The 27,962-nt window shown below is 33.2% G+C and overlaps 1 protein-coding gene across 1 annotated transcript; it reads left to right on the top strand.

Moving 5' to 3' along the window:
• Nucleotides 1-9,415: 9,415 nt before the first annotated feature.
• On the top strand, nucleotides 9,416-27,377 carry LOTGIDRAFT_158537 (hypothetical protein; the record flags this gene model as incomplete). The annotated part of the gene is made up of 5 exons (XM_009051692.1): nucleotides 9,416-9,429; nucleotides 10,630-10,767; nucleotides 23,768-23,880; nucleotides 26,248-26,335; nucleotides 27,287-27,377. The coding sequence occupies 5 exons, from the start codon at nucleotides 9,416-9,418 to the stop codon at nucleotides 27,375-27,377; spliced, it is 444 nt and encodes a 147-aa protein (XP_009049940.1).
• Between the last annotated feature and the right edge of the window lie 585 nt (nucleotides 27,378-27,962).

Genomic DNA, 27,962 nt, shown 5'->3' with positions numbered 1-27,962 from the left:
CATAGACGAGAGAAGTGGTCTGTCACAAATAGCATCAATGTCAACTGACACGCGACACTACTGACAACAACTATTTTTACTTCGTGTATAGACAGTGGTAGAATGCTTCAAAGGAGCATCTCTTTATTGAGTATTGCATTACGTCTTTATAATTTAAATAAAAGACAGAACAATTGGAAACAAATCTGAGATAAATATCTTCGTTCTTGCATGAGAACTGGAAACAATGACCATGATGGACAAAATTTTGATATTTTGCACAATATTATAGCAAGCTGTTAAAGCCGAGCCAAAACTTTGAAATTACTCACACTAGTAAAATCTGTCTGTACAAATTCGCTCAAATATATACAACTCAGTATTCACAAATGTTGCTATTAACCCAAAGCTTCCAAAGTTGATAATTGCACAACAAAGCGTGGCCGAAGGTGGTGGTGAAATGGTTGTCTGATGCAACATTTCGCTCTACCTGACGTTGCTCATGTAATATATAAAACTCAATGAAATATGTGTGTGAACAAGGGGTAATCGACATACAAGTCAATTGAACAGCTCTATACTGACGAAATCATCTTTTAACGTCAATATTCAGGGAATGTCACCATTTTTACTGATAGTAATGTAAATGGACGTTTGATAGATCTGTATCCGCAAACACATTTTAACGAGTACATAGTCTATATCTGTGGTTATTTCTATTATGGAAATTTCCAAATGGTTTGAGAAGCTCTTCCATCATAATTATGTTAAATGATTGCTATTTGAATTATTATCCCGAATCATAAATCTGTTCTTCTCTTTTTTTGTTATCTGATATTCTACACATTCAATATTGAGAAGGAAGCTACCAACTTTCATGGTGTTTTACGTTTTTAGATATCCCTATTTAGAAAAAGGTAGTTTTTATATTGAGTTTGATTGTTTTAAATTGCCTCTGACTATATAATCTAAACATTTTAGTTTTGAAACAAATGTACTGAGCACAAAGGGTTAATTCGAACATTTCCAATCTGTTCTCGAGAGAAGGTTCCTGAATAACGTATGGTTTTCTTTGCGAATTACGCCACATGCCATAACGTTCATCAAGCAAGGTCTCTATTACGAAATATTCCTAGTCATTATGATGAATAGTATTATTGGTTTTATTGAGAATCAATTCCACAGTGTAACATAGCCATTAATTTAGAAAGGCTGACGCTTTCGTATTTTGATTTCATTAGAACTTGTGAATATTTCAACCAGAAATTAGCATAAATATAAAAGTTGATTTCAGATTGCTTTTCGCTGATGTTAAAACATCAATGTTACTAGACGTTTTGACAGAATAAGAGCTGTGTGTTTGTCAATATCATAGAATCTCTTGAGAAACTTCTTGTAGATTGAATGCTGATATAGAATGTCTTTCAAAATTATTCTCAATTATGGTCGGTCTCCCCTCGATATTTGAAGATCTACAACCAATAGCTTCTTTTAAATTGCAAGTTTGACGAACTCATTATCGACATGCTGTAAAAACTGTATTTCTATATTTGTAGCTTCTCAAGTAATAACTAGTATGGTGATAGTGGTGATAGTGGTGACGTACCATCCTAATCCGACAGCATGTGAGAATTAATGAGTGTTATCTCGATATAAATGCTTTAATCAAAATATTAATTTTGACTGTAACCATGTCACTCTTCCAACACCTTTCTATTCTTACCTGTATAATACCCTATTGTATAATTTGCAAATATAGTGTATAAAATTGGTCCTTATCTCAACTGTACCAAATGCCTAGAAACTATAAATTAATGCAGTGACATGTATGTTGAGTATTTTGTATAGGGTTTACAAGTGGAAGTCAATACTTACTACGGGTTTTATATGTCAGATAAACTATAAATTATGTACTTATTTACCTAAATAACTTTCATGGTTAATACAAGGGGTCCACGAGTCTTTCTTATGTCTAAATTTGTAGGATAATCTTAACGAAAAATTAAATGCTTTGTTCGGCACCGTGTGTATGGCCATTGTTTGAGCAATAAGCAATTGGCAATGCGCGAGATAGTAAAATGCTACCCTTCCGGAACACCCGATGTTACTCTGCGACTTAGTTTGTCAACTCGGCCATTCTTTCTGAGAATACAAAGCTATTTTTCTTTTTTTTTGGTATATTTATAATATTGTTCAACGTATTTGGGGCCACTTAGCGAGAATTTGTTAAGGCTATTTATTATATATAACTGGTGAAGGGTTAAGCCAGGGGTGTTTTCTTGACGCTTACATATCAAGGTTAAACTCCCGGAATAACTGGGTAGTCTATGATTTATTTTTACTTCACCATAGCCAGTCTTTTTTTGTCCCCCCCCCCCTTTTTAACATGCTTTGTGTAAATGATACAACTGAATAATACTTTGTTTTCTTTCAAGATAAACCATTAAATGAGAAAAAAGTTTCTAATAGCCTGCCGATCTACACCAAATTTCGTTTAATCTCGGTGTTAAATCGTTATAAACAATAACACAATATTAAAATAGTTTAAACCACGGCCATTCCTCTATATTCCTCATACAATAAACATAAGATGGCTACGATAATTATTTCATGAATAAACCACTTGTTATTTATATCTTTAGACATTTGCTGAATTTAGAAATATTTGGTAACAGTTGAAATGGAGAGTTTAAACTTTAATATACGGCTGACAAAGCATACATTTGGGAGGTTCACTCACATTACCTTGTACAATGGTAGCGACTTCTTTACAATGTCAACGTTTGTTAATGCATCGATTAGCCCATTTTCTTCAAAAAAATCGGATCAATCAATACCTTTTTTCGGATTCCTTTTGAGGTGAAAAGATCGTCAATTTTACCAAGTCTCAACGATTGCATGATGATTGCAATGAAAACACCTTTTGAACTTGGAGTTTAAAAATTCATTTGCTTGACACCTTGATGCGTTTGTGTCACAGTTTTATTTTATTTACCCCCCCTAGTATGTTAATGAATGTCAAACTTTGCTGAAAATTATCGCCTCACCGCGGGGTTTATTAGTGTGATAAAGGCCAACAACACTTCTTAACATGCCAATTTACCTGTGAACTATTCCGCCTTCAACAAACCCACCGCTACCTAGCTCACAATAAACTGACTGCTGGACAAAACATTGACCATTTGGATACAATAGTATTTTAATTCAACTTGTCACCCTCCATGCAGTTTTGACTATTTGGGGTGTCTGGGGCTGGTCATCTCCTCTCGGACCATTATGTCCGGTCAATAGGGGTGTATTGTAACTGGCTATGCTTAATTAAAGAGTTATTGGTGTACTTATGTCGCTATTTCCGCATCACCTAATTCTAATGACCCTAATCGACAGCTTATAGGTATACTTATTATTTACATGAGGATCTACCAGCTAAAATGTTACTAAAAAACTCATTTACAATTAAGGCAATTTTAAGATTGTTATTAAGGCGGTTTTTAAATTTTCAACCTTCGATTTGCAATGCGTTTTTCTCTGATTTTGTCCTGATCGTCATTGCAATGCCACAACTTACTAAAAACGCTGCTGTCATAGTTCTTGTCCGCATGAAGGTTATGTAAGAATGTCGCCCCTTTACTTATAGTAAGATTATGACAAGGCGATAAACATTAGCTTAAATGTTAGCAAGACGGTTCATTATTGTCTAAAACTCAGGTGGTAGAGGTATTCTGGTCGATTCTTTCAAGTCAAGATAGTGTAGTTTTGATTGATGAGTTTTAATTTCCAGACAGCTAATTCTATAAAACATCGCACCTTCATACTTTGCAAAATCTAAATTGCAGATCTAAGCAAAAACTTTAATTCAAAAGTATAAATAATGAAAAATAAAATGAATTATGTAAGAGAGAAAAAATAGATGAAAGATATAAGGTCTGAATCTGTATTGCTGACATATACTCCATTAATAACATGTTTAGTTATAATTAACAGGAATTTTGGTGGAATCCATGATATGAATGAGCTGAACATTTTATTCCACCAGCACCTCCATACGGAATCTTGACCCAATTCCTGCAACACTGAATATTATTCTAACGATAGAGAAAATTGCAGATTAAAGTGAGAATGACGACTATGTTGATTAATTGATAGAAACCCAAAATAAACAAACCTTATTTCACCATTTCATTTTGAATATTATCTCAGTCTGTTTAGAACCCTTGATGAGATCAAATTAGCACGGTTTATTTACTCAGCGTAGGTGTATATCTCGAAAAAGTTTCCCTTTTCACAAAACGTCATGGGTTTATATGTTTTTTAGGTATGAAATATACATCTTTTGAGATGGGAACAATTTTAGTACTGCTGAGAGGTAAAATTTGTCCGAGTATCAGCTGGATTTCTGTCCGTAGTAACTAATTCCGTCAATGCTCCTGTTTTCATGGGTGATTTATGGGCAACTGACTAGTCTGCAATTTGGACTGATGTTGTATCTAATAGCATTGCTGAAGTGGGTACCACCACCAGCTGACCAGTCAAAGCACCATGTTGTTGTTAATAATATTACAAGTACAAGTAATTCCTCTAAAATTGATTTTCATGAAAACCTTTATCTTTTTATGGTATTTTTGGTCAGACTTTGGTCTGAGACATAGGGATTGCATCTTTCTTCAGAGACATAGACATAAGCAAAACAGGAATCACCGAGGTCAACAAATTAGCAAGGAATCTTGTTAAAAGCACAAACAAGAGTATGAGCAGTCAGGATGATAGCAACAACTGTTTATTGTTTCAGACAAGTTCAGCTGTTCATTGAGTAAAAATCTTAGCTAATTTGTTAGGTGATTGTGTGATTTCTATCTGACATCAAATTAACATAGAAACATAACTAAAATAGTTCGACATAGACCAATTATTCCTTATCTCGATTGACATCTTAACACTACAGACCTATATTTCAATTACAAAGAAATTCTTGGTATTTTATATGCTTTTCATAAACCACGGTCTCTTAAACTAATCTCACTGTAGTCCTTTATTATACGCAATATCATAACATATAATCGACCCTCCGATTCATGGTAGGATTCACAATTAAAATGAGAATTGCAGGTGTAATCAGACGCATATATAGGTTTGATTTAAATAATATTTAATTTGCGAAATTTAAACATTACAATTACAAAGTCTATACATGAATTAAAAAAATGGATCAGTTTTTGTAAACTCGTCTGCATTAGGTCGGAATGTTTGCAGCATTCAGAGAACGAAAGGGCTTGTTTACGACGGTTCTGAGTTTTATAGTTGAAGTACTGGAATAAATAGTAATTGTTGACTCATTATATTATTATGTACTAAGTTGCTTTCAATATGTATTTTAAGTCCATTCGAATAGATTTGATTATTCTCACGAAACTTGAAATTCTACACTTCATTAAATCTTTATTTATCAGTATGCACCAAGGTGATGTTATATATGGCATAGACTTTCCCCTTTACGATATCTTGTGACCCGGTTAGTCTGTTATAGTTGTAGGTGATATGGCAATTTTTATCAATGAACCGAAGCGAACGAAAGAGGTGTGTTGCTGATAAACAAGACTTCACAAAGACCACTCGATGGTGTGAATATTTAGAACAAACAATTGAATTTGCGTCCCGATATAATTATATGGCACAACGAAATGCCACTGGTACAGGAACTCAAAGTACAATATATGATAGTCATATTCACTTGCTGAACCGACAACAGTGTATAAAATGTTCAGTGTCCATATATACATTAAAGATGGTTCGAAAATCCACCGACAGCCAAAATATCACACACGAAATTATGAGGAATGTATTCCAACAAGATAAAATAAGCTAACAAAATACCTGTACATATTTAAACTGGCTAATTTAATTAACATTACAACAGAAAATTCTTATCTTGATTCTTATATTCGATATAAATAACTAATATAATTGTTAAACCACAGGATGCTTGTCCTACTAGAACACTTCTCTTTCATCTTATATCTTGAAGTATCCCGTAGTTATAGATTGGACTAGTTATTATGGTTGAAACAGCGAGTTGCCAAAATTTAAATTAACTTATTACAAATCTTCATAATGTTCAACGCCCTTGTTCAATAATCACTTAGTGTTATAATACTCTTCATATATTCAAACCTGATCAAGGAATTTCTTTGTGGAACACAGGCATTTCTGGTACATATGAAAAATAAGTAATAATGCTATTTTCGTTTTCTATGGAGTCAATACCATTTCGGCCGATTTGTTTGGTCAGGCATGAATTGATCGGGTTGCATCTCATGATTTTGACCATTATAATAGTGGCTGGTGTCGCGCAGGAAGCAGAACATTCTTCTACTATATACTCCCGCTTTGGTCATTCTCTGGACGAAATTTATGATTTTCTTGCTTATTCGAATTTGCTGGAATATGAGCAGGAATACAAGTGGTGGTAAAACAAAATCCAGAAAATTAAACATCCGCTTTCAGCTAACTGATATCGGAGACTGAATATTTCATTTTTACCTCATAGGAAAAAACCCTATAGTTATATGGTAGGATTGAACATGAATGAACTTCTAAACTATACTCATTCTGTGAGGTGAATCCCGGCATAAAAACGGAGACAACTGACTCTGCCTTTACGACTCTAATTATCAATGCCATATGCTTTGCCTCAGAACTTACTACCCCAGGCTACCCTCAAATATTTAATTCGATAGAATTTTGGAGTAATTTACACTCTTCAATGCTTAATGATGTTGACGCGAAGACAGATCGTTCGTCCTTATTACACAACAAAGAAACTTCATTCGCTTCAACACGTGGTTAATAAAAAGTCCGTCGTGTGAGTGAAGAAGTTGAGATGTCTAAAAGAAAAGATAACTTTGCATAATTTTAACTTCACCTTGAAGGCATTCTAGTAATTAACCCTACATATGGCCTATTATGTAAATGCCAACTTTTTATCATCAAGGGTTCAGTTGATGTGTAAAATTAAGTTTGTAAAATCCTTCATCTTGTTTCGGGTTTATACGGTAGATCGAATGATCGAATGATTTTTTTTAGCTAAGCCAATCAGCAATAGTGATCACGGTTCACCATCGAAATTTGAGCCTTCAAATTCATGTGTGTCAAGAATTATCGTTTGAATGTTAAAGTACAGTCAATTTTAGATGCTCTGTGATATGTAGAAAGAAATTATGCGATTTTCGTTCCTTTCTAGTACTTCTGAAGACTATTTACACATATGCAAAACTAAAAATAGCGATGCCATTTGTAATGGAAGCTAATGTGTCCGGGAGGTTGACAAGAGTTATCAGTAAATGAATGTGTCTGAGAGTGAAATTTTCATATTTCATGGGTTTTGTTTACAGCTTATTCAAGTGAGATTAATTTAACATGTCTAGTTTCATTTCATCCATATAGAAGTGAATCTTTTGAGTGGCAGCAAGTGTCAAATCTTTGTGTTAAGACAGTTATAATTATATTTACGGACAGACAGACAGACAGACAGACGGACAGGCAGATAGACAGGGGCGACGGCTATATGGGGTTTATCCTTGGGTGATTACAAACACTCACACCAAGTTTCGTCAAAAACCATCAAGAAACCAGCTCTCTATCGTGTCCACAAACAATTCAAGAACAAGGGCAATAACTTCTAGTAAATATTTTTCGATTCGTCTAATTTCCAATAAGGTTCATTCTTGGGTGATTACAAACACTCACACCAAGTTTCATCAAAATCCATCAAGAAACCAGCTCTCTACAGACAGACGGACAGATAGACAGACAGACAGACAGACAGACAGACAGGGGCCACATTAATGTGTGGGCGTATAAAAACAACCCCCAAAGTGGCGCACCTATCCCTGATACATAACCTTCGGATGTTTTCCTACTCTTAACATTTATGCACTCTTCAAAATATTTAATGGAAATGGTAGATATTAATTAATGATCTTAAGTATTTATCTAGTTTACCTAATTGACAGGTAACCATCTACTTAGTTTATTTTCATATCAAAGCTTGAGTGCAGGTTATTAACTATGTTTATTTTTATATGCAATTTCAACTTCAACATATATAAATATATATGCTAATAAGATTCATTGGCCAACTTGTACTGATATAGATATATGTCAAGCTTGAGTTGAATTTGGGTTGAATATAAGTATTTAAAGTCAAGTTCAGTGGTTTATGCGCTTCTACAAAACTGAAACTACAGTAATCCATTTTCGCTAATGTTGGTAACTGGCGAAACATAACCTTAGATCTATAGCTACTAACTTGGTAATCTTATCGACCTATGCGCTGAAATATGTTATATGTAAATAGGCAAGGTTATTTCACCTAATATACTACATTCATGTAGCACAAAGATAAAGACATGCTAAAAAAATAAATTAAAAGTGAAGGTCATATTGAAAAAGTCTCTTTACTCAATATCTAAACCCTACAACCCTTCCGAATATAAAAACTTGAGTGTTTACTTCTCGTTTGATCATTATATGATATAGCTTAAAACCCTCGACACATTGTCAATATTTTGAAGTGAGGTGAGAACAGTTCATGGGCATGGTGATCTGGTTTGTGAGTTTGGTCCAGCAAGTAATATTTGAATATAAGCTTACAATCATTAAAACCAGAAAGTAAAAGCTAAAGATTCTTCCCATTATCAAATATCTTCTGAGATGACGTTGCATATTTGAATAATGAATTCATCCGTTATTACTTAGATCATAAAGTTGCATATAATTAATTCATAACATGAATCGGTTTAAAGCATCTAAATTTCCACTTTTGAGATACCTCAACTCCTAAAATGGCATTCAGTTTGTTCTGTTGAATTAGTCATCATGAAAATTAGGCAATGAAATATTTCAAAACAGGAAGCATCCGTAGCATTTCGTCTGATGAATGAAGAATATTGATGTTTTAAATGTAATTGGGGTTAAAAGATAAATTTAGACTATAAATTATGTTGAGATGATCGTAATGTTAATTTGTCAAACCTATATCTTTAAGTTTATTATCTGTGAAACATTTTAAAATATCTGAAAGCAGACTGTTAGGTGTGCAGTTGATATAAAAAACCTCCCACGTATCGTCTCGTCTTATCTTTCATACTGCTGAAATATAACATGTCATGTTTTACACATTTCTTGGATTACTTACAAGATATATATAGAAAAAGTTTCCTTAACGTTTCCTAAACAAAATGAATGAATCTAATTTTGTCAGTAAATTTCAATACTACTTGAACTAGGCCTACACTTTTTTTATGGTCATTTCAACATCCGAGCTGAAAACGTATATTAGAATAGTGCTCGATGAGGGGTAGGAAAAGGCCGCAGAAATATTAGTTCAACACGAACTTGTATACATGAACCAAAGAGTATCCCATTTGCATGATTGACAATGTCAAACGTTCGGTTAGTCAGTTAGTAATGACCAGTAATTTATTTCTTGTTAAATGGTCATTTGGTTAAATCATTTTACCAGGAGAAAAGACTTAAAGATCTTATTGGTCATCAAACTCGAAAACCGTAAATTAAATTTAAATGGAAATGCTAATATGTGTGTTATATTTGTGAAATTTCAAAGATGATTGGGGTGAAGATATAATAGGTGTTTTAACTGCCACATGTAAGTGTTAAAGCAATGACACTTCAACAAGAGCATTTTCTGCAATGAGGCATTACAGAAATATAACACATCTTCATGGTACTTACACCAAGCATCGTGACATGATTAACGAAACATTAGTATGAGTGTCAACACTAACACTGAGTGTTAACGAAGGCGATAACATTTGAATTTTAATTATAATTCAGAGGAATATGGTTAATAATGTCGGTTATATTGGCCAATATTCAGGCAGGGGTTGGAACCATGCCCAATTATTTTAATAATTACCGCCTGCATCATACATCAAGAGTTAACTTTGATTCGTTAATAGATATGCCATAAATATATTCATTAGATTATGTTTCCATAAATATTTTACTGGACAAAAATCAACTAAAATTTTTTAATTTACACCATTGTGATAACATTCTTGCCGAGACAACGCCTACATCGAAATTCAAGTCCAAAATATAGTTAGCTTGCCTCAACAGATTAGATTTCAATCAATTAATTTGAGATTCTGGCTCTCTTGCTACTCTTGCATCTTGCAGTAAGATACCGACACTTTTTAGATTAGATCTGAACTTAAACACACTAAGTCTTTAATCTACATCATACGTTAAGCACCTTATTGTTATATATATATTTATATTTTTGTATATATGCAGATCTTATTTGCTATCATGATGATGGTTTTTGAAGACGGTTTAACAATTAACATGTTAATGTAGGCTATCTAAACATACCTCATGTAAAAATGATATACAATCCTTAACTTTATTTATTTATGGTGAATTACTTTTCTTTTTCGTACTGTATTGGGTTCAAAATTATGATTCTGAAATCATAAAATATCATTTGAATGTAATATATGGATCTTTCGTCCTTTTTAATTTTTTTTCCAGAATTTATATGAAATTTAAGAAGGCTTCCAATGGTTTTGGTTTGTGGTTGCTCATAAATCTGTATTTTGTGTTTTCACCATAATTTTTGTCTTCTTTCAGGCCAAATGTTTGTCCATATCAAGATGTAGCAATGGTATTAATGAAACAGCCTTGTGTTCAAGCTTTTACAAGATTAGTCAAAGTATGGAAACCAAATTGTGGATATACCCATAACTGGTGTGTAGGATATGAAAGAAGGTAGGTTATTTAGGATTAATAAATTACTTTTACTTTCAATCATACAACTAAAATTCCAAACGAGCTCACACAATGAGCAGTAACCTATTGTGTTTCAAAAAGTTAGGCATTTTGTGCCTTTGAACGACGCTCTTAACATTAATTTCAAGTGAAACAGCTTACTATCTTTCCACGTCGTCACGGTGTGATTACCTTGACTGAATGATAAGGTATTCAAGGATATTTCATAAAAATATACCGACATAATGTTGTATTGTGTTTTATTATCTATATCATAACTACAAACAGACTTTCTGTTGTTTTATATTTTATATACGTCTCACCTTAAAGGTTGTGGATACAATTTAAAGATTATCTACTGGTGTCTGCTTACAGTGACACTTACGATTCTTACAAACATTCTTTATCAAACAAATAGGTGAAAAATGAACTGAATTTACAATCAGAAATCTAGTTGACAGGTGAAAAGATTTTCACTTTCCAATATATTGGACTTATTGGCCCTATCCACTTCATAAATATTCAGGAACAAACGCGATAGGCAGATTTGATTTGCTATATCAATTAAAAACATATTTGATTTACTGGTTGAGTAACAAACACGATTTACTCTTCCACTTGGTATATCAACAAACCAACGCGGGTACAGATTTGATTAATTTGATTTACTCTTCCACTAGGTATATCAAGGATCTAACTTGGGATTAGGTATATCAAGGATCTAACTTGGGTACAGATTTTATTTACTTTTCCACTAAGTATATCAAGAAACCAACGCGGGTACAGATTTGATTTACCCTTCCACTAGGTATATCAAGGATCTAACATGGGTACAGATTTTATTTACTTTTCCACTAAGTATATCAAGAAACCAACGCGGGTACAGATTTGATTTAATCTTCCACTAGGTATATCAAGGACCAAACATGGGTATAGATTTGATCTATTCTTCAACTAGTTATATCAAACTCGGATACAGATTTGTTCTATTCTTCCACCAGGTTACAGATTTGACCTATTTTTCCACTAGGTTACAGATTTGACCTATTCTTCCACTAGGTTACAGATTTGATCTATTCTTCCACTAGGTACATCAAGGATCAAACGCGGGTACAGCTCTGATTTATTGTTCCACTAGGTATATCAAGGATCAAACGCAGGTACAGGTCTGGTCTGATTTATTCTTCCACTAGGTATATCAAGGACTAAACCAAACCCGGGTACAGATTTGATCTATTCTTCCACTAGGTCTATCAAGGACAAAACTCGGGTACAGATTAGAATTACTTTTTCACTAGATATATAAAGGATCAAACACGGGTACAGATGTGATCTATTCGTCCACTAGGTATGTATATCAAGGATCAAACGCGGGTACAGCTCTGATTTATTGTTCCACTAGGTATATCAAGGATCAAATGCGGGTACTGGTCTGATTTATTGTTCCACTAGGTATATCAAGGATCAAACGCGGGTACTGGTCTGATTTATTGTTCCACTAGGTATATCAAGGATCAAACGCGGGTACAGGTCTGATTTATTGTTCCACTAGGTATATCAAGGATCAAACGCGGGTACAGGTCTGATTTATTGTTCCACTAGGTATATCAAGGATCAAACGCGGGTACAGGTCTGATTTATTGTTCCACTAGGTATATAAAGGATCAAACGCGGGTACAGGTCTGATTTATTGTTCCACTAGGTATATCAAGGATCAAACGCGGGTACAGGTCTGATTTATTGTTCCACTAGGTATATCAAGGATCAAACGCGGGTACAGGTCTGATTTATTGTTCCACTAGGTATATCAAGGATCAAACGCGGGTACAGATCTGATTTATTGTTCCACTAGGTATATCAAGGATCAAACGCGGGTACAGGTCTGATTTATTGTTCCACTAGGTATATCAAGGATCAAACGCGGGTACAGGTCTGATTTATTGTTCCACTAGGTATATCAAGGATCAAACGCGGGTACAGGTCTGATTTATTGTTCCACTAGGTATATCAAGGATCAAACGCGGGTACAGCTCTGATTTATTGTTCTACTAGGTATATCAAGGATCAAACGCGGGTACAGATCTGATTTATTGTTCCACTAGGTATATCAAGGATCAAACGCGGGTACAGGTCTGATTCATTGTTCCGCTAGGTATATCAAGGATCAAACGCGGGTACAGGTCTGATTTATTGTTCCACTAGGTATATCAAGGATCAAACGCGGGTACAGGTCTGGTCTGATTTATTCTTCCACTAGGTATATCAAGGACCAAATACGCGTACAGATTTGAATAACTGATTTACTTTTCCACTAGGTATATCAAGGATTAAACGCCGGTACCGATTTCCTTTTATTCCGTTATCGTTTTGAACAGGTCCATCCACATTACCCATGCAATGATTGTACAGTCGTTGACATATTGACATTACATTATTTAAGGAATGAACAGATATTGATCTACTAATTATTTACAGGTAATAAAAGTAAGGTACACAGACATTTATAAAACGTGTACAGTTTTAACCGAATATTATCAATGACTTTTATGTACTTACAGATAAGAAATTGTATATACTTTTTATTATATTATGATGAAATTAGAATTTGATATGCAGAAAATTCATTTGCAAGACGCCACCCTGCACGTATAGATATTCCATCAGCAATTACTTTAGTTTAATTAGAAGCAATTAGATATAGATAATTGAATACCTATACTTCTATCTAGATATCCAGATGGTTTCAATGTGCCAAAATTGAAGCACCGCGATAGGCTAATAAAAAGTTTAACCAGAATCTTCCATAATAGGAGATTTAAAGAGACCAAACAACACTGAGGAGATATGTTTTGTAAGTTATCTCGAAAGGAGAAAGCAAATAATTTTGGTACTCCCTCCACTGTCAACTTTCATAATATGATGATCATATTTTATTTGCTTCTTTACTTTCGAGTTAAATTAAAAAATCAAGAACCGAATACCATTATATATGGTGAAACATATTGGAAACAGTTAAAGTGCACACTTGAATTTCCAGTATTCCAGATGGTGATCAGACAGAGCTATCGTTCAAGTCATCAAATATAAAAGCCAACTCTTGATATTAATTAAAACACAGATGTTCATAATTGCATTTTATACATTTCTTTGTCACATTAGTATTGTTTTTAACAAAAATTATCTTAAAAAAGCCTGAGGCGTTAAAATCTGTTCTGTACATGACCTAGATAGGAATGTTACCCTGTCTTATTTGATGTTTAAAAATTGAATAAAGTCCCACTTTATCAGATCAATTGTAGAATAAGATATAATTTTCATTTCATGCTGTAATAACTTGAAATTTTACCTTAATAGCATAAAATTACATGTCTACGTCAAATAAAGGAATAGAATAGGATCATATCAACCTCAACTTATATAAAATTACCATAAAAAGTGTCTTTTTAAGGCTCAAACTGCCATAAATATACACAAAGAAGGAGCATTTATAAAATATATAATTGTATAAACTTCCATTGTGTGTTCCATTGTTTCAGTCATTCATGAAAGTACATTGAGGTATGAAGTGTAGGTGTGGAATATTTTCATTCATTAAGTCTCCTCTATTGAATGTTATATAGTTAGAGGATTTCAGTTGATATAGACAGTTTATACAGGTGATAGAGCGAGACTAAATAAATATATAATACCTTTATACTTATATTGTTATATACATAGAAATATACCTTACCAAAACATGTTTAACATGCTTCTATTGTCGTTCCTTACATATCATTCTATTCATAATATAGCACATATTATTAACAACATCTCAATGCGATTTTCTAACATAGGAACATGCATTTCGTAGTTGACCACTTCGTGGTTAAGTCTGTGAAACAACTAAATACTAAATATGAGATCGAACCATAACAGTTTTAACAGGTATCGTCCTGTGAACGAAGTGAGATCTGTTGTTTCAGGAAGGGACGCATTGGTAAACCATTGAATAGAGGCCACAAATTTTAGACATATATAGAAATAGTGAGACGTTTTGGTGTTTCTGAATAAAACTTGTCAAGTCACATGTCAGTGACCCGTGTAGGGTTGTTCTACCTACATTAAACAAAATCTCATAGAATCAGAAAAGGTCAAGTATTTGAAGTCGATTAACCTAATCAAGTCAATTTGTGGTGACTTGTTTGGAATTTGTCCCATATAAAGACCGATCAAACAGCTGAGGGAATTAAGGTATGTATTTATTCTAACCCCATGTATTATTACATGGAAATTAACATCTGTAATAATAAAGAAAAACTACCACGTGGCCACATATGCTATCTTGTTAGAGAATTTCAAATTTCTTGATATATCTTAAATTTGTGAGCTTAAGAGTCTAATTTATCTGAACTATGTGATGATATATTATAGACTACAAATTATACAATATTTATACGTGGCAGGTATTGCTGTCTGTAACAGAGAGTCAAAACATAATGACAGGACCACGCAGGAACTCGTGGATGTAACATTAAGGCAGTTATATATTTTAATGCAATTTTTGTCATTCTGTTGGGTTCGGGATGACTTTGAAGTAGGCACCTATCAGAAAAGTAGAGTATATCATTATGCCCTAGCTTCAATAACTGTATGAAATAATGACATACACCATGTGGTTAGTGGGTTAACTCATGTCAAACTTTTTATTCTAAATAATGATTAGAAAAACATTATTTACTATAATTGACATTTCACAAATATCAAAATTGGGCCAATACCCTTCCCGAACTTCAAAGATAACTCCTCCATCGTTTGATCTACACCATCCTATTATACTTATCTACAGCTCAGTGAGCTATTTTCTATTATTTCTTGAACAATAAATTGCAAAGGGTAAAACAGTTTAACATAGAAAAAAAACGAAACAAGGTAATGACATTCGTTAAATCACAATGAGGATGTATCTTTAAAGCACCATCAGATTGGCCATGGATTTGGTTGTAGGGGAAATAAAATGTATGAGTTTTGAGAATTTTTAAGTTTCTGGTTCGTATTATCTGCTAATATAAATGTTGGTAATCTCTGTCTGTATATACCCCGGTTATAAGTGACATATTAAATTGACATAAAAACTCAAACTATTTCTATCATTATTGACCTAATTTCAGTTTGCTTTGAAGTTAGATAGATCATGACGAGATATTTTGCATAGTCAAAGTAGAACTTGAAAAACTTGACAAATGTTTAAAACCTTGACACAATGGTCACTATATAGAATGTCATAATGATTGGCTTAAAGGAGATTACTACGTAGTACAGATATATCAATTAAATGTTTTATAGTAAAATAATGTTAGTTTAACAGTGTACCTTACCCCCCGTCAGCTACCCAATACTTGTATCTCGTCCCTCCTATAATAAAAGATGTAATGCGACACCACCAGTCAAAACCCCCACAGGCTCTGGACCGGCTGCTGGATTAACCAGTTTCATTCACAAGAGGTGATTCTGAATGAAATTTTGGCAGCGGTACAAACTAAGCATTATTTTATCCAAAGTTATTTTAGTACCAATATTGAACTGTGATAAAGATATTCCTTCTGATATTCTTCATTAGGACGTTTTTCATTTCATTTCTGTACCTCTATTAATTAATTGATTGATTATTAGCGTTTACAGGTGAAATAGTGACGTAAACTATAAGTTTTCATTCATATAAAGTACATGAAGCGAAATGATAATATTCTGATTGAAATATGATGACTAATCTATTAAATATCCGGATTTAGAATCTGTAATACAATCAAATATTGAAAATACCTGCTTTTGAGGTGATTGTTAACTGATAGTAATATATAATACAATAGAAATACTTTTAATATTAATTGATATTTCATGTCTATTAAATAAAGATAAAGACGCGAACCTATGAAAGACTGGAAATTCTATTGATTCGATTAGTAGATTGTTACCTTGGTCAACAAAAGGCGTTGATAATTGTTTCCTTTAGTCAACACAATATTTTCAGTACATCTACCAATTTTCTGTCTGGTGGATTGCGTTGGGGCTTTCAGGTCAAGTATATGTCCAGATAAATAACTAGCTTTATTTTATCTTCTAATTAGTTAAACTGGGTTTTATTTTCTGATGAAACTTTATTAACTCTCATAAAAATGAACACCTATCGAACTTATCCATTAAAAGCTGTAAGAAACCATTATTTGAGGTATATTCCTAACCAGATTCTTATAGTTTATCCCCTACAGAAATCTTTAAAATCACCTTTATTTCAACTGTACAGGCTACACGGTGGATAAGAAGTTGCTCAGAAATAGGAAACTTCACGTTTGATTTCTGAGTTTCTTGAAACGTCATATTCCAGATCGTTACATCTAACGATTTGTAGGTAAGAAAATATTATATATATCGCACAATAATCAACATAATGGCAAAGAAATCTCTAACTATTTGGTACAATACTTGACCCAGTAGATGGTGAATGAATGACTCTGACAGATGAATCAACAAATAACCTACTAATTTATTACTAATACAAATCATTACTTCTTTAACCCTTTTAATTTATTTTACTGGAAAATGTCAAGATTAAGATAAAGTATCAGATAAATTAGACAACTTTGATAGAGCAGGTAAAAATATACGTTTGGGTTGTTACATAATAATGTCTTTATGAAAACTAGTTGATAAAATCAAACCCTTTTCTTCCATGATGTTAAGGAATCCGATAGTGTTTTAATGGTAATATAACAGTCGGTTAGAGCGTTCGATCAGCTTGGTTACGTCGAGCAAATGGCGACTGCTCCTATCTCTATCGGCGTGTGAAAGTCCGGGTTGAAGGGTTAGATACGATTAGGTTGAGAAGTCAGCTATCAGGGATCTAAGGCCCTATACATTTTTAGATAAACCTGGTTTATGATATTTTAGATCTTTTAACCATGCGCCAATGCCTAAAGTTATGAAAAATTGTATGGGTTTAGGTATCATACATAAACACTATGCCTAGTAATCGAAATTAAAAACGCAGTCAATGATGTGGAATGTATCTATCGCCATCGGTTCTCTTGCTTTTCCAAATGAAAGCTCAGTAAATCTTGATAACCACTTCCTGTAATTTGTCATGATTATGTTTAGATCGGCACTTAAAACACATTAACCTAAAAATCTTTTGTTAACTTTCCGAGCTACAAAAGGAATGTTTTTGCTATATCACGGTGAAATTAGATTTACATGTCCATACAGTCGTATCTTGGGCTCAGTTTTCTACCATGAACTCAAAATATTGCAAATAGCCCAAAAACGGTTAAGAATATTTTGCTAACATCCACCATAGTATTGCGGATAATCCGGGAAATCTTCTACTTCACATGAGTATAAGTATGAGATAAAAATTTAAATATATGAAACGCATTGAAATTCATATAAAAATCTGGTCTGAACTAGACAAAGTTCTTTTAGGAGGATTAGTATTCTGCGACAGATTGGCCATAAACTTAAAGACCTTCAGACAAATTGTTTATAGTTCATAAATTCCTATAGTTATATGAGAATGAAATATTTTTTATCACCATTATCTAAATAAGTATAATTATTGAGTGATAACATTTTCTCTCATTTTGAACTTCTACCATCTAAAATATCACCAATTATACATCAAACCTTATGATGGCTAGAACTTATCGCTTGAGAACTATCTACAAAACAAATGTTCACAGATACTTCAAAGAACCTTTTATTTCTAGATGTTATGTACAAAGACGTGAAAACAGATACTACTTATTTGACAATTTCACTAAAAACGCGGTTTATGAGTAGGCGTGATCACCAAATCTCAACAAACCCAGCTTGGTACATCAGTGCTGTAAGGTTCATTCACTATGAAATGTGAAAAATGCAACTTTCTTGAATTTCAGCTAATACACCTCATACAGATATGAGAATATGTTCGAACACTCCGTCTCTTTTCAGTTGGTATTAAAAGGTTTTGGCGTTGTATGATTATAACATAATATTAGCTTCGATATTTAACGTAATTGCAGGAATGCATACTGGTTTCTGATTAGCACACAGCATATCAGTTTTTAGTTTTAATCAAGTGCTTAGTTAATCATCCTAAAATAACAGGATTAAAAACGAATTTACTGTGCTTACGTGCCATATCTCTTTTGTGTCAAAAAAGTTTTAACTTAATTTTGGCCCATATTGGTATATGTCTCAAAATTCAAGAAACAAATTCACAAACGCTTTAAGTCTTTTATATTGCTAAAGGAATTGAGCGTTAGATTTGAAGTTGGTGTAGTCGCTTCTGAAAACTAACCTAGAGATATGCGATCGTGCATTAAACAATGTTTCACTTTTCTGGGAAAGCAAAGAAACCCATAATAGATGTATGATACGGTATTTTAGACTGCAATGTGGCAAGGTTTTGGTTTTTTCTAATATTGACACACCTGGAAATATATTTATATCAAAGATAAGATAAGAAAGCACCAATCTTTGTATAGAAAGAATATAAAAATGTCACTAGTTCCGTATAGATTAGTCATTAGATAATATTTATATGACTAATATTTATAGATTGTAGGTATGTGACAAGGGTGGATAATGATATTAACAGATCTACACCTACATAGTATCTACTAATTCATTCATACTATAGCAACTAATTACTAGTCGATATAGGTCAATATTTCTCTGAAATTACTGTTCTTTAACAATAGTTTTCAACATTTCATAGTTGGATTCAAATCAATCAAAAGTTCAATGAATTCAACCTATATCGATTAATGGTCTTGTGATTTTACTGATTAGCCAAATTATATATAAATTCTAATTTGGTTGTTTTCATCTCAACAATTGTCTTCAAATATTGCAAATGACATAAACATCTTATAGGATGTCTTACCCTACCTAACTCTACCCTCTCACCTACCCTTAATACCTAAAAAGGTTTTTTTTACCAATCGTAGCCTAGTCTCAGAAACGGAATGGCGAAATTTTAACTCAATGACTAAAATTATTCATTTTTCTTAGAATATTGTTACCTCCCTGGTTTAGAAGAGTTCAAATGATACGATGGAAAGCTTTCTGCTCCAGTTACAATATGACAGTACACTTCCTGATAATCTAGATTCATCTGGAGATGAACTCCCCACAGAATGATATTTCTTTAGTCTACCAGGGTGAATGTTAATTACTGCCCTACTAATGAATTCTACTGAACTATCCGATGAATTACGACTTCCATAGTTAACAACCACATAATCAACCTAATCTCAATGTTCGTTGGAACCAAAATAACATCAGTTAGGTAGGGCTGAGTTTATTTATTCTTTTCATTCACAGTCACACATTACAAGATTAAGAATGGGATATTGAGTTTTTTCTGTTAAATAGGTGAACGACCTCGATTATCCATATACCCGAAGATAAGTACAGAAGTCCTGAACAATGATAAATGCGTTATTTCTTACATTGGCAGATGAATATATAAATTCAATGTGTTTCATCAAAATCGGATCAAAACTATTTTCCCTAATGGGTTCTCAAGCCGATTGTAGACAGACGGACGGACGGACGGACAGGGGAGTGGCGATAATACTGAACTTTTATTTGGCATATTGAGAAGAATGAACGGATTCATGGCAAGAACTCTTAGTACGTTAAATCCACATGAACACAACAATGTACCACGTTATAATCTCATGAAATTAAGGAGAGTCTGTATTTGATGTTTGTGTTGATCAGGTGAAAGTAGAAGTTGAAAACATTAAAGACTGCCAATAATTGAAGTGTTTTATTAGATATATGGTATATAGTTTACACCCCCACAATAACTACTAAATAAATGAACGTAATTAAAGATACCCAACCCTATATTAGTGATAATAAGAAATGAAATGAATGAAGTTTTACGTCCTACTTTTCTGCAACGTGTGGGCTAATGAAGACGGACAACGCCATACATGGTGCAATGAGGGACATTTTGTCAAGATAGCGGCATCAGCCGGCTCTTTTTCGATTTCCAACTGTGGAAGGATCTTTAACGTGTAGCACACGGGTCCTTGGTTTATTGTACCACCCGAACGACCAGACGCTTCTTCCATGTCAGACCTGCTTCACTGACAGGGGGAAACAGGGGGTGATAACAGATGAAATGTGAAGAGGAAAATGGGGAACAATAAGTGTCCGTTGTGGACCCTAAAAACATGACATTTCAGAATATAATGACTTTATGGTAGAAGTAGAAGAGTTAGAGGTTAGCAGACACTCCATTGATCGTCTGATAACACAAGAGAAGTATGATCTGAGATCCTAACAGCTCATTCACACTTCCATCATCACTCATAGCTTTCATTCTTCAACTAGCTACTGTTTTGTTCATTGTTAAATATTCTTGATCAGATTATAAATGCATGTTAATCTTCTTTCTATTTAGGTCTTATCTAAGTAGAAGTTTGAACCCGTGTCATGCTGTGTAGATGTTTCAAAATAATGAAATTACAGGCTGGTTTTTATTGACCAGTCTATTGGACACTCACTGATCATATGATAATCAAACCAAATATTACAATAGAACAACCAAGAACACAGTCGGTACAAAAAGAATACTAACTCATCAATTACAGAAACAGACAAAAAGTTAAATAAAGTTCAGCATCTTAAATTGTTTACGATTGTTAAATTGTTTTGTCTTCAATTGGATAACGGAAACACTGACCATGCATGTCTGTGGTTTCAAAACATTAACTAATACAAAACTGTTTTGGAACGTTTTCTAGTAGTCTTCTGATATACTAAAAGAACAGTGAAAGAAACGGGGTACAAAAACCGAAGTGACTTTTGATTTGGAAGCTAAACCGATGCAAATGTATGTGCACATTTCAGATTCAAGGTACATGATAAAGAGAGTATAATTAGCAGATGCGACTTTGACAAAATGCACCGGTATTGGAACATGATAACAATCATGAACAGAAAAGTAGAACATTGTATTTCCAGGGAATGGAAGGGATGAGGGATTTATCCAAAAGGATTTATACAAGAGACATGGTATAGATATTCAAGAGCCTTTCTAGGTACAAATATAAATTTCGGTTATGTTTTATGTATGTAATGGTGATGAATAACCACGTGATAAAAAGCGTCCAGACAATAAGAAATGTAATATATGTGTTATAGACATAGCGTGTATGATATTAAAACATAAGACGCTTGACCTATCGTATATTAAACACACATTAATCTTGACCCTCTCTTTACAGATCAGTGGTTTGTTCATGATAAAATTCATATCTTTATTTAACGAAACACCTTATAGTTTAAGTATCTGATATACTTCGAATACTAACCCTCGTGTCTAAAACATTAAATACTATTACGTAGTGTCCGGTGAAAGGTGGACACAGGCTCACTGTTTAATATTTTCCGTAAATTTTCGAAAATTGCAATATATTATTTAGTTTCATAGTTTGTACTTGGAATCACAACAAAATACTTACAAATACTAACAATTTCGCTCCTGTTTGTAATTATCATATTAAGCTGACATGACATTAATTCCATTAATTAACTATTCTAATAGCAACGTATGACCTCCATAATGATAAGACAGAACTTCTCAAATCTAGAAACTGGATTCAGGTTGACTATCAGTATTATGAAAATATATCAGGTGTTTCCCAAATATTTTACATTTATTCCAACATTTATTATAACATATACATAGATCTTATTTATGTAGTGTTTATTAAATGAAAATATTCAAAAGAAATTGTTTAGTCTGAAAGATATGACGTTAAGGGTTTTGAAATATGAATTAACAAGATATTTAAGATGAGCCACATTTGAAATATTTTTTCTGCAGGATTTTTCAAATATCTCAAACCTACCTGTTATTTTGCACATTTTTAAGTCGGCAATTGACATGCTATTTTCGACAAGTGGTGAGTTATTTTGTATATCCATCTCAAATTCGGAAATGAATACACTTACTAATGTTACAGCAGATCGAATTAACAAACATTTGGGCTCTGTGCCCTAGTCTGCGTTGGAACTTGAAGTTGATGTATTAACTCATGTGAAATATGTAGATCTGTCTGTTCAAATGTAAAAAAGGGTTTTACTAAAACTTTATTTAAAGGAATCAGTTACCATTTATCTTTGTAAAATCAGACTGTACAACAGTCCATACAACCCAACAGATATACCTGTACAGTTAAAACCATTGGTGTGTTTAATTTATTCAAGATTATAATTTGTCTGCTGAGCTTAATAGATGGATATGTAATATGCACATTTTTCGTCTCACTGATTTACTTTGCCAGTGTAATTAAATTATTTTAGTCTCTGATTGCACATAGTATCGTTGGTTAAATGGTCTAAAGGAAACATACGATGCACTGAAAATGCGCCTGGTGTGATATTTGGGTTACGGCGCCGAAAACTGATACTCTTGGGCCAATGCCCGTTATAGTTGCACATTGGAAATGGCAAGGCGAGTTGAAGCTGCTTTTCAGTTGTGTCCATTTTGCAGTAGACCCTATGCATTGGGACACCAACCTGGATTGATTGCGTTGAATTATGGGTTTCGTTCCGGATGAGAATTGTATAAAATTTGGTTTCCAAGGTCAAATTCAAATGAAAGTGGTCGTTACTTACATTTGAAAACAAGATAACTACATTATATTATAGCAAAGATTCAAATGTATTTGATTAAGCAATGGTTATTTTTCGTGCAGGATTCGGTAAAATGTAACAATACAAGTACATGACCTTGAGAGTGAGCGAGAATGTTGTAATCCGATGAGGTCTGCTTGATATGAGTTCACTGATTATCAGCCTGTAGTGATAACTATTTATTTCAAACAAACAATTGAAATCTGAGTAGAAATCGCCAGATTTTTAAGTTAGAAATGACTAGGACAGGTAAAATTCTCTAGTATTATGTTTGAATACATCTGTTGCTTTGGCTATGTTAACTGGCATTTTATTCTTTTTTCAGGACACATTATTATACAACTTATAAAGAAAGATATCAACCACAACAACAAACAAGATATAAGTGTTGTAATGGCTGGAGACAGTTAGGACAAGAAAGTGGAGGATGTATGTACAGTAAGTACCATATTACAATACCTGTACATAGGAAGAATAGAGAGAGAGAGAGAGGAGGAGGAGAGGGGGGGGGGGGGTTCTTACAAGAAGAGAATGATTGGAATTTAAGCAGGAAAATGATTACATCTGGTAAAACCTTGAAATAACTTGATTGTTCTTTTATGAGTAAAAAAAATAAGTAGTTCCTGCCTTACATGATTACATGATGTATTTTGTACTGTATTAAGTACTTTAAATACATGTTCATTCTGCAAAATAATCATTGAATTGAGTAACTTGACCTACAATGATTTGCATTTATCAAGTGGCTTCATTACCAATCCATGTACTTGAAACTGTTCCATTATGTTAGGTGAAAAATTATCAAGTCTAGTACCACTAAAAATTTTGTTTTAAAATTTCAACCAGTTCCCTTTCCTTGTTTTTATATGCCAACTGTTGTTATTGTTGGGATACTTAAAGAAGAAGATAGTGTTACAGCAGCCGTAACTGTAATTAAATTTTCTATTGTCGTGGCAGTTTACCCATATCTTTTGTATTATACAGTACAGAACTGTTCCCACTTCCAAACCCTAAAACTAACCTTAACAAAGATCATAAAGGCAGCTGCTATCTGTTTGTCAAAATGCAAGCCATGACCATCCCTTCCTAACTTTAATAAGTCGTCCTGTTACGGTACTGTAACGTAATTTTTAGCTGAGCTAATTAGTAATAGTGTTCACAGCTCACCGTCAAAATTTGAGCCTTCAAATCCATGTGTGTCCAGAATTATCTGCATTTAAATGTTAAAATGACGACTCATCATTATTAGATACTCTGTGATAAATAGAAAAGACATATATAGGAATAGCGAGTAAAATTCCAAGTATTTTTGATGAAATTATGTGATTTTCATACATTTCTAGTACTTCTGAAGATTATTTACATATATTCAAGACTAAAATAAACCCTCCAAAATGGCACACATGTCCCTTTAAATATAAACATGCTAAGAGTGGAAATTTCAAGGCCTGATAGTTCCAAGAAATAATGTAAGAAACAAAATGTTGTTTTGGCTTTTCTATAAATTACCATCAGATACATAGAATACCTCAGACATGTTGTGTAAGTAAAAATAATATTGAATATGACAGATCATTTAGATCATCTCATATTATGTACAGTTTTTTCCCTCTCATTACTTCTGTGGAATTTACCTGTTATTTTCATGGTGATCTAAAATAATACCTAGCTTGAGACGGTATTGAGTGCACTCTACAAGTATATTTTAAACAATTCCAGTGAAACAGTGGTGGAAATCTGTCCATTTTGGCAAGGACATGTATATTTGACGTTGCTTAAAAAAGGACAATTATTATCTGCACTTTTCTCAAAAGTGAAACAGAATATATAAGTCTGGTTGTCATGGTGAACACAACAAATACAGATTCAAAGCATAAAAAATTCCTTCTTGGTTTTCCATTTCTGCTGGTAAAACCCTTAAAATGTGTGAAAAATGCGTTCATAACATTTGTTTCACTGTTCACTTTCAAATGTATATACAGGCATGAAGAATTAGGTTAATGTTCAGATGGGAAACCCTGTCATATTTAATACAAATTTAAGGTACCAATTGCTTGAGATTTGTTGAAAATCTAATGAAAGTGTGGGAAAAGTGACTTTTGTAACATTATGTCTTAAAGTATTTATTTTAAAATATAAACACAGCAATAACAATTGCACTTTTAAAATGGTTAGATGAGAAACCCCTCTGTAAGCAGATGTAAAATTAAGATTTGGAGTAATGAAATGATGTTTTAACTGTGACTGTAATTTGAGTGACATGTTTGAGTAAAATTTGGTGGGTGGTCGTGTTATATTACTGTTTCTAACTTTACTGATGATAGATGGTGGCTCCCGGCATACATTGCCAAAATCTCTGTGGTTAGATATGCTGCTTTTACATTGAGGTCTTTAATCTGAAAAGCATTTCAATGTAAGGAATACCAGGCCAACATACAACTAACATACTTATTCTAGGAGGCGTAGAATATTGTAATTTATGCTGTTATTGAAAGATTCTGAAATAAACTGCAATTTTTGGCACTGTCATATCTACAGCATCCATGCCAGGCATTGTTATTTTTATTATGAAGCCTTATCTTGTAGGCATCATTATTTTTTCTTTCTAGAGGCTGGCACCATTCCATGCTTTATTAGCTTTTGATTCATTTCAACTTTGGTATATTGCCCTATATTTCATATGAAATACCAAATAATGCTATGCTGATGTTAGACTGTAATATTTTGTCATCTTAAGAATAACTAAGCCAGATACAAAAGTCTTCCAAGTTAAGTTTTTGACATTATTTTTGATGTATGTTTCAGAAGCTTTTCAAGTTTTATTATGTTGCTGTTATATATATTGCTCAGTGGGTGGTAGCACAGAAATTAAATTTAGAAACTGTGTCATCGGGTATATAATATTTGTATTGACAAAACATCTTTCAGATGTTGTTTTATTTCAGCGGTTTAATTTAGTTTAGTTTAGTTTATTTGAAGGCAATGTAATGCCATAAATATACAAAAACAAAATTGTTACTCTCCAAGTGGACAGAGTTTAGAAACTCAATCTGTTGGTGGTATCAGGTGATCACAAGGGATGAGTACTCACTGCCTCTCTAGTAACAACTACCCAAAGACTAGACTAATTCCATAGCAAGGTCATGGATTCAGCAATTTTCGAGCTAAAGAGTGTGTCAAAAAAAACGAAAACCAGTACTGATTAAATCAACAGGTGTCACTTGAACCACAGGCAATGTTTACCCTTGTAAAACACCTGATGGCACCCTGTGATAGTGCTTGCCAAATCAATCTTCACAAGATTCCTTCTATGTGAGTCATGTTGCCTGTCTTAACATATTTTTTGTTTGTTAAAAGCTTATTTTTTAATTAGTGTAACTAAAAATACATGGATAGTAGTCCTAATTACCCAATGAGTAATGTTTCATGAATTGTACTGCATGTAGTTCATTGACTATCTAACGAGGTACATGTATAAAAACATATTGGTGTATCGTTTAGCCAAGTACTAATATCATTTTACTTCCATGCATTGTTAACTCGTAACATATTGTTCTATTTTCAATCTCATTACTTGTTGAATGTTTTCTTTGTAAATTAAAAGATGTTTCTTGGAGGTAAATGAGCAGAAACAAGTAATAGTGTACCTCTTCCCTTTAGGACACGTCTTGTGAAACTCTTGGAGAAAATGAAATTAAGCCTTGTATTACCTTGTTCAGAAACCACCTCCTTGAGATGGGTTAGAATTGGAAAGGTTCTCAAAATGCTTGACTGTTTTACACAAAATCCATCCATAATGAATCCAATTTTATATAATTTGTACAGGTTTGAATTCAATTTTCAGATGGATGGATCAACGTTTGTTTTTAAAGGTTGCTGACTTCAGTCCAAGATTATTTATAACTATAGCAGCTGGCTTGACTGGAATAATATGAAAATTAAGTTATTCAATACGATAAGAAAAATTTCAAAATTCCAAATAGATTTGTAATTGTTCTGGACAAGGCACTTTCCAAATTACTGTTTCAAGATATTTTTTAAACAATATTTTAATGAATGTCTACCTCTTTGTTTCTAATATAATTATAATATATTAATGATATAATAAGCTGCTGGCTGGTTACAGGTGTAAAGGATAAGACAGCTGTAAGGATGTAGGTTATCGCCAAACACCACATTAGTTATGTGCTCATTAGAGTTAATTGTACTTCTTGTAATTCTGCTTTCTGGTATATTATATCCTTTTTTCATTGATTAGAATTCTCAGTGAATCTTGACTGGCTGTGAAACCACCATCTACAATTTCAAAGTTGAAAACTAGCTAATTTTTTTTAGTCTAAGAAATTGAATTCATGTTAGAAGTAATTAGACCATAAAATGAAAAATGAAATGAATGGAGTTTTATGTCCAACTTTTCTGCACCATGTGTGCTAATGAATACTGGCAACACCATGCAGGGTACAACGAGAGAAATTTTGCCAGGACAGTGGCATTAGCCTGCTCTTTTTCGATTTCCAACT

The sequence above is a fragment of the Lottia gigantea genome, assembly GCF_000327385.1.
Source record: "Lottia gigantea unplaced genomic scaffold LOTGIsca_17, whole genome shotgun sequence".
In the NCBI taxonomy this organism is placed as follows: domain Eukaryota; kingdom Metazoa; phylum Mollusca; class Gastropoda; family Lottiidae; genus Lottia; species Lottia gigantea.
This window is presented reverse-complemented; position numbering and strand designations above follow the sequence as displayed.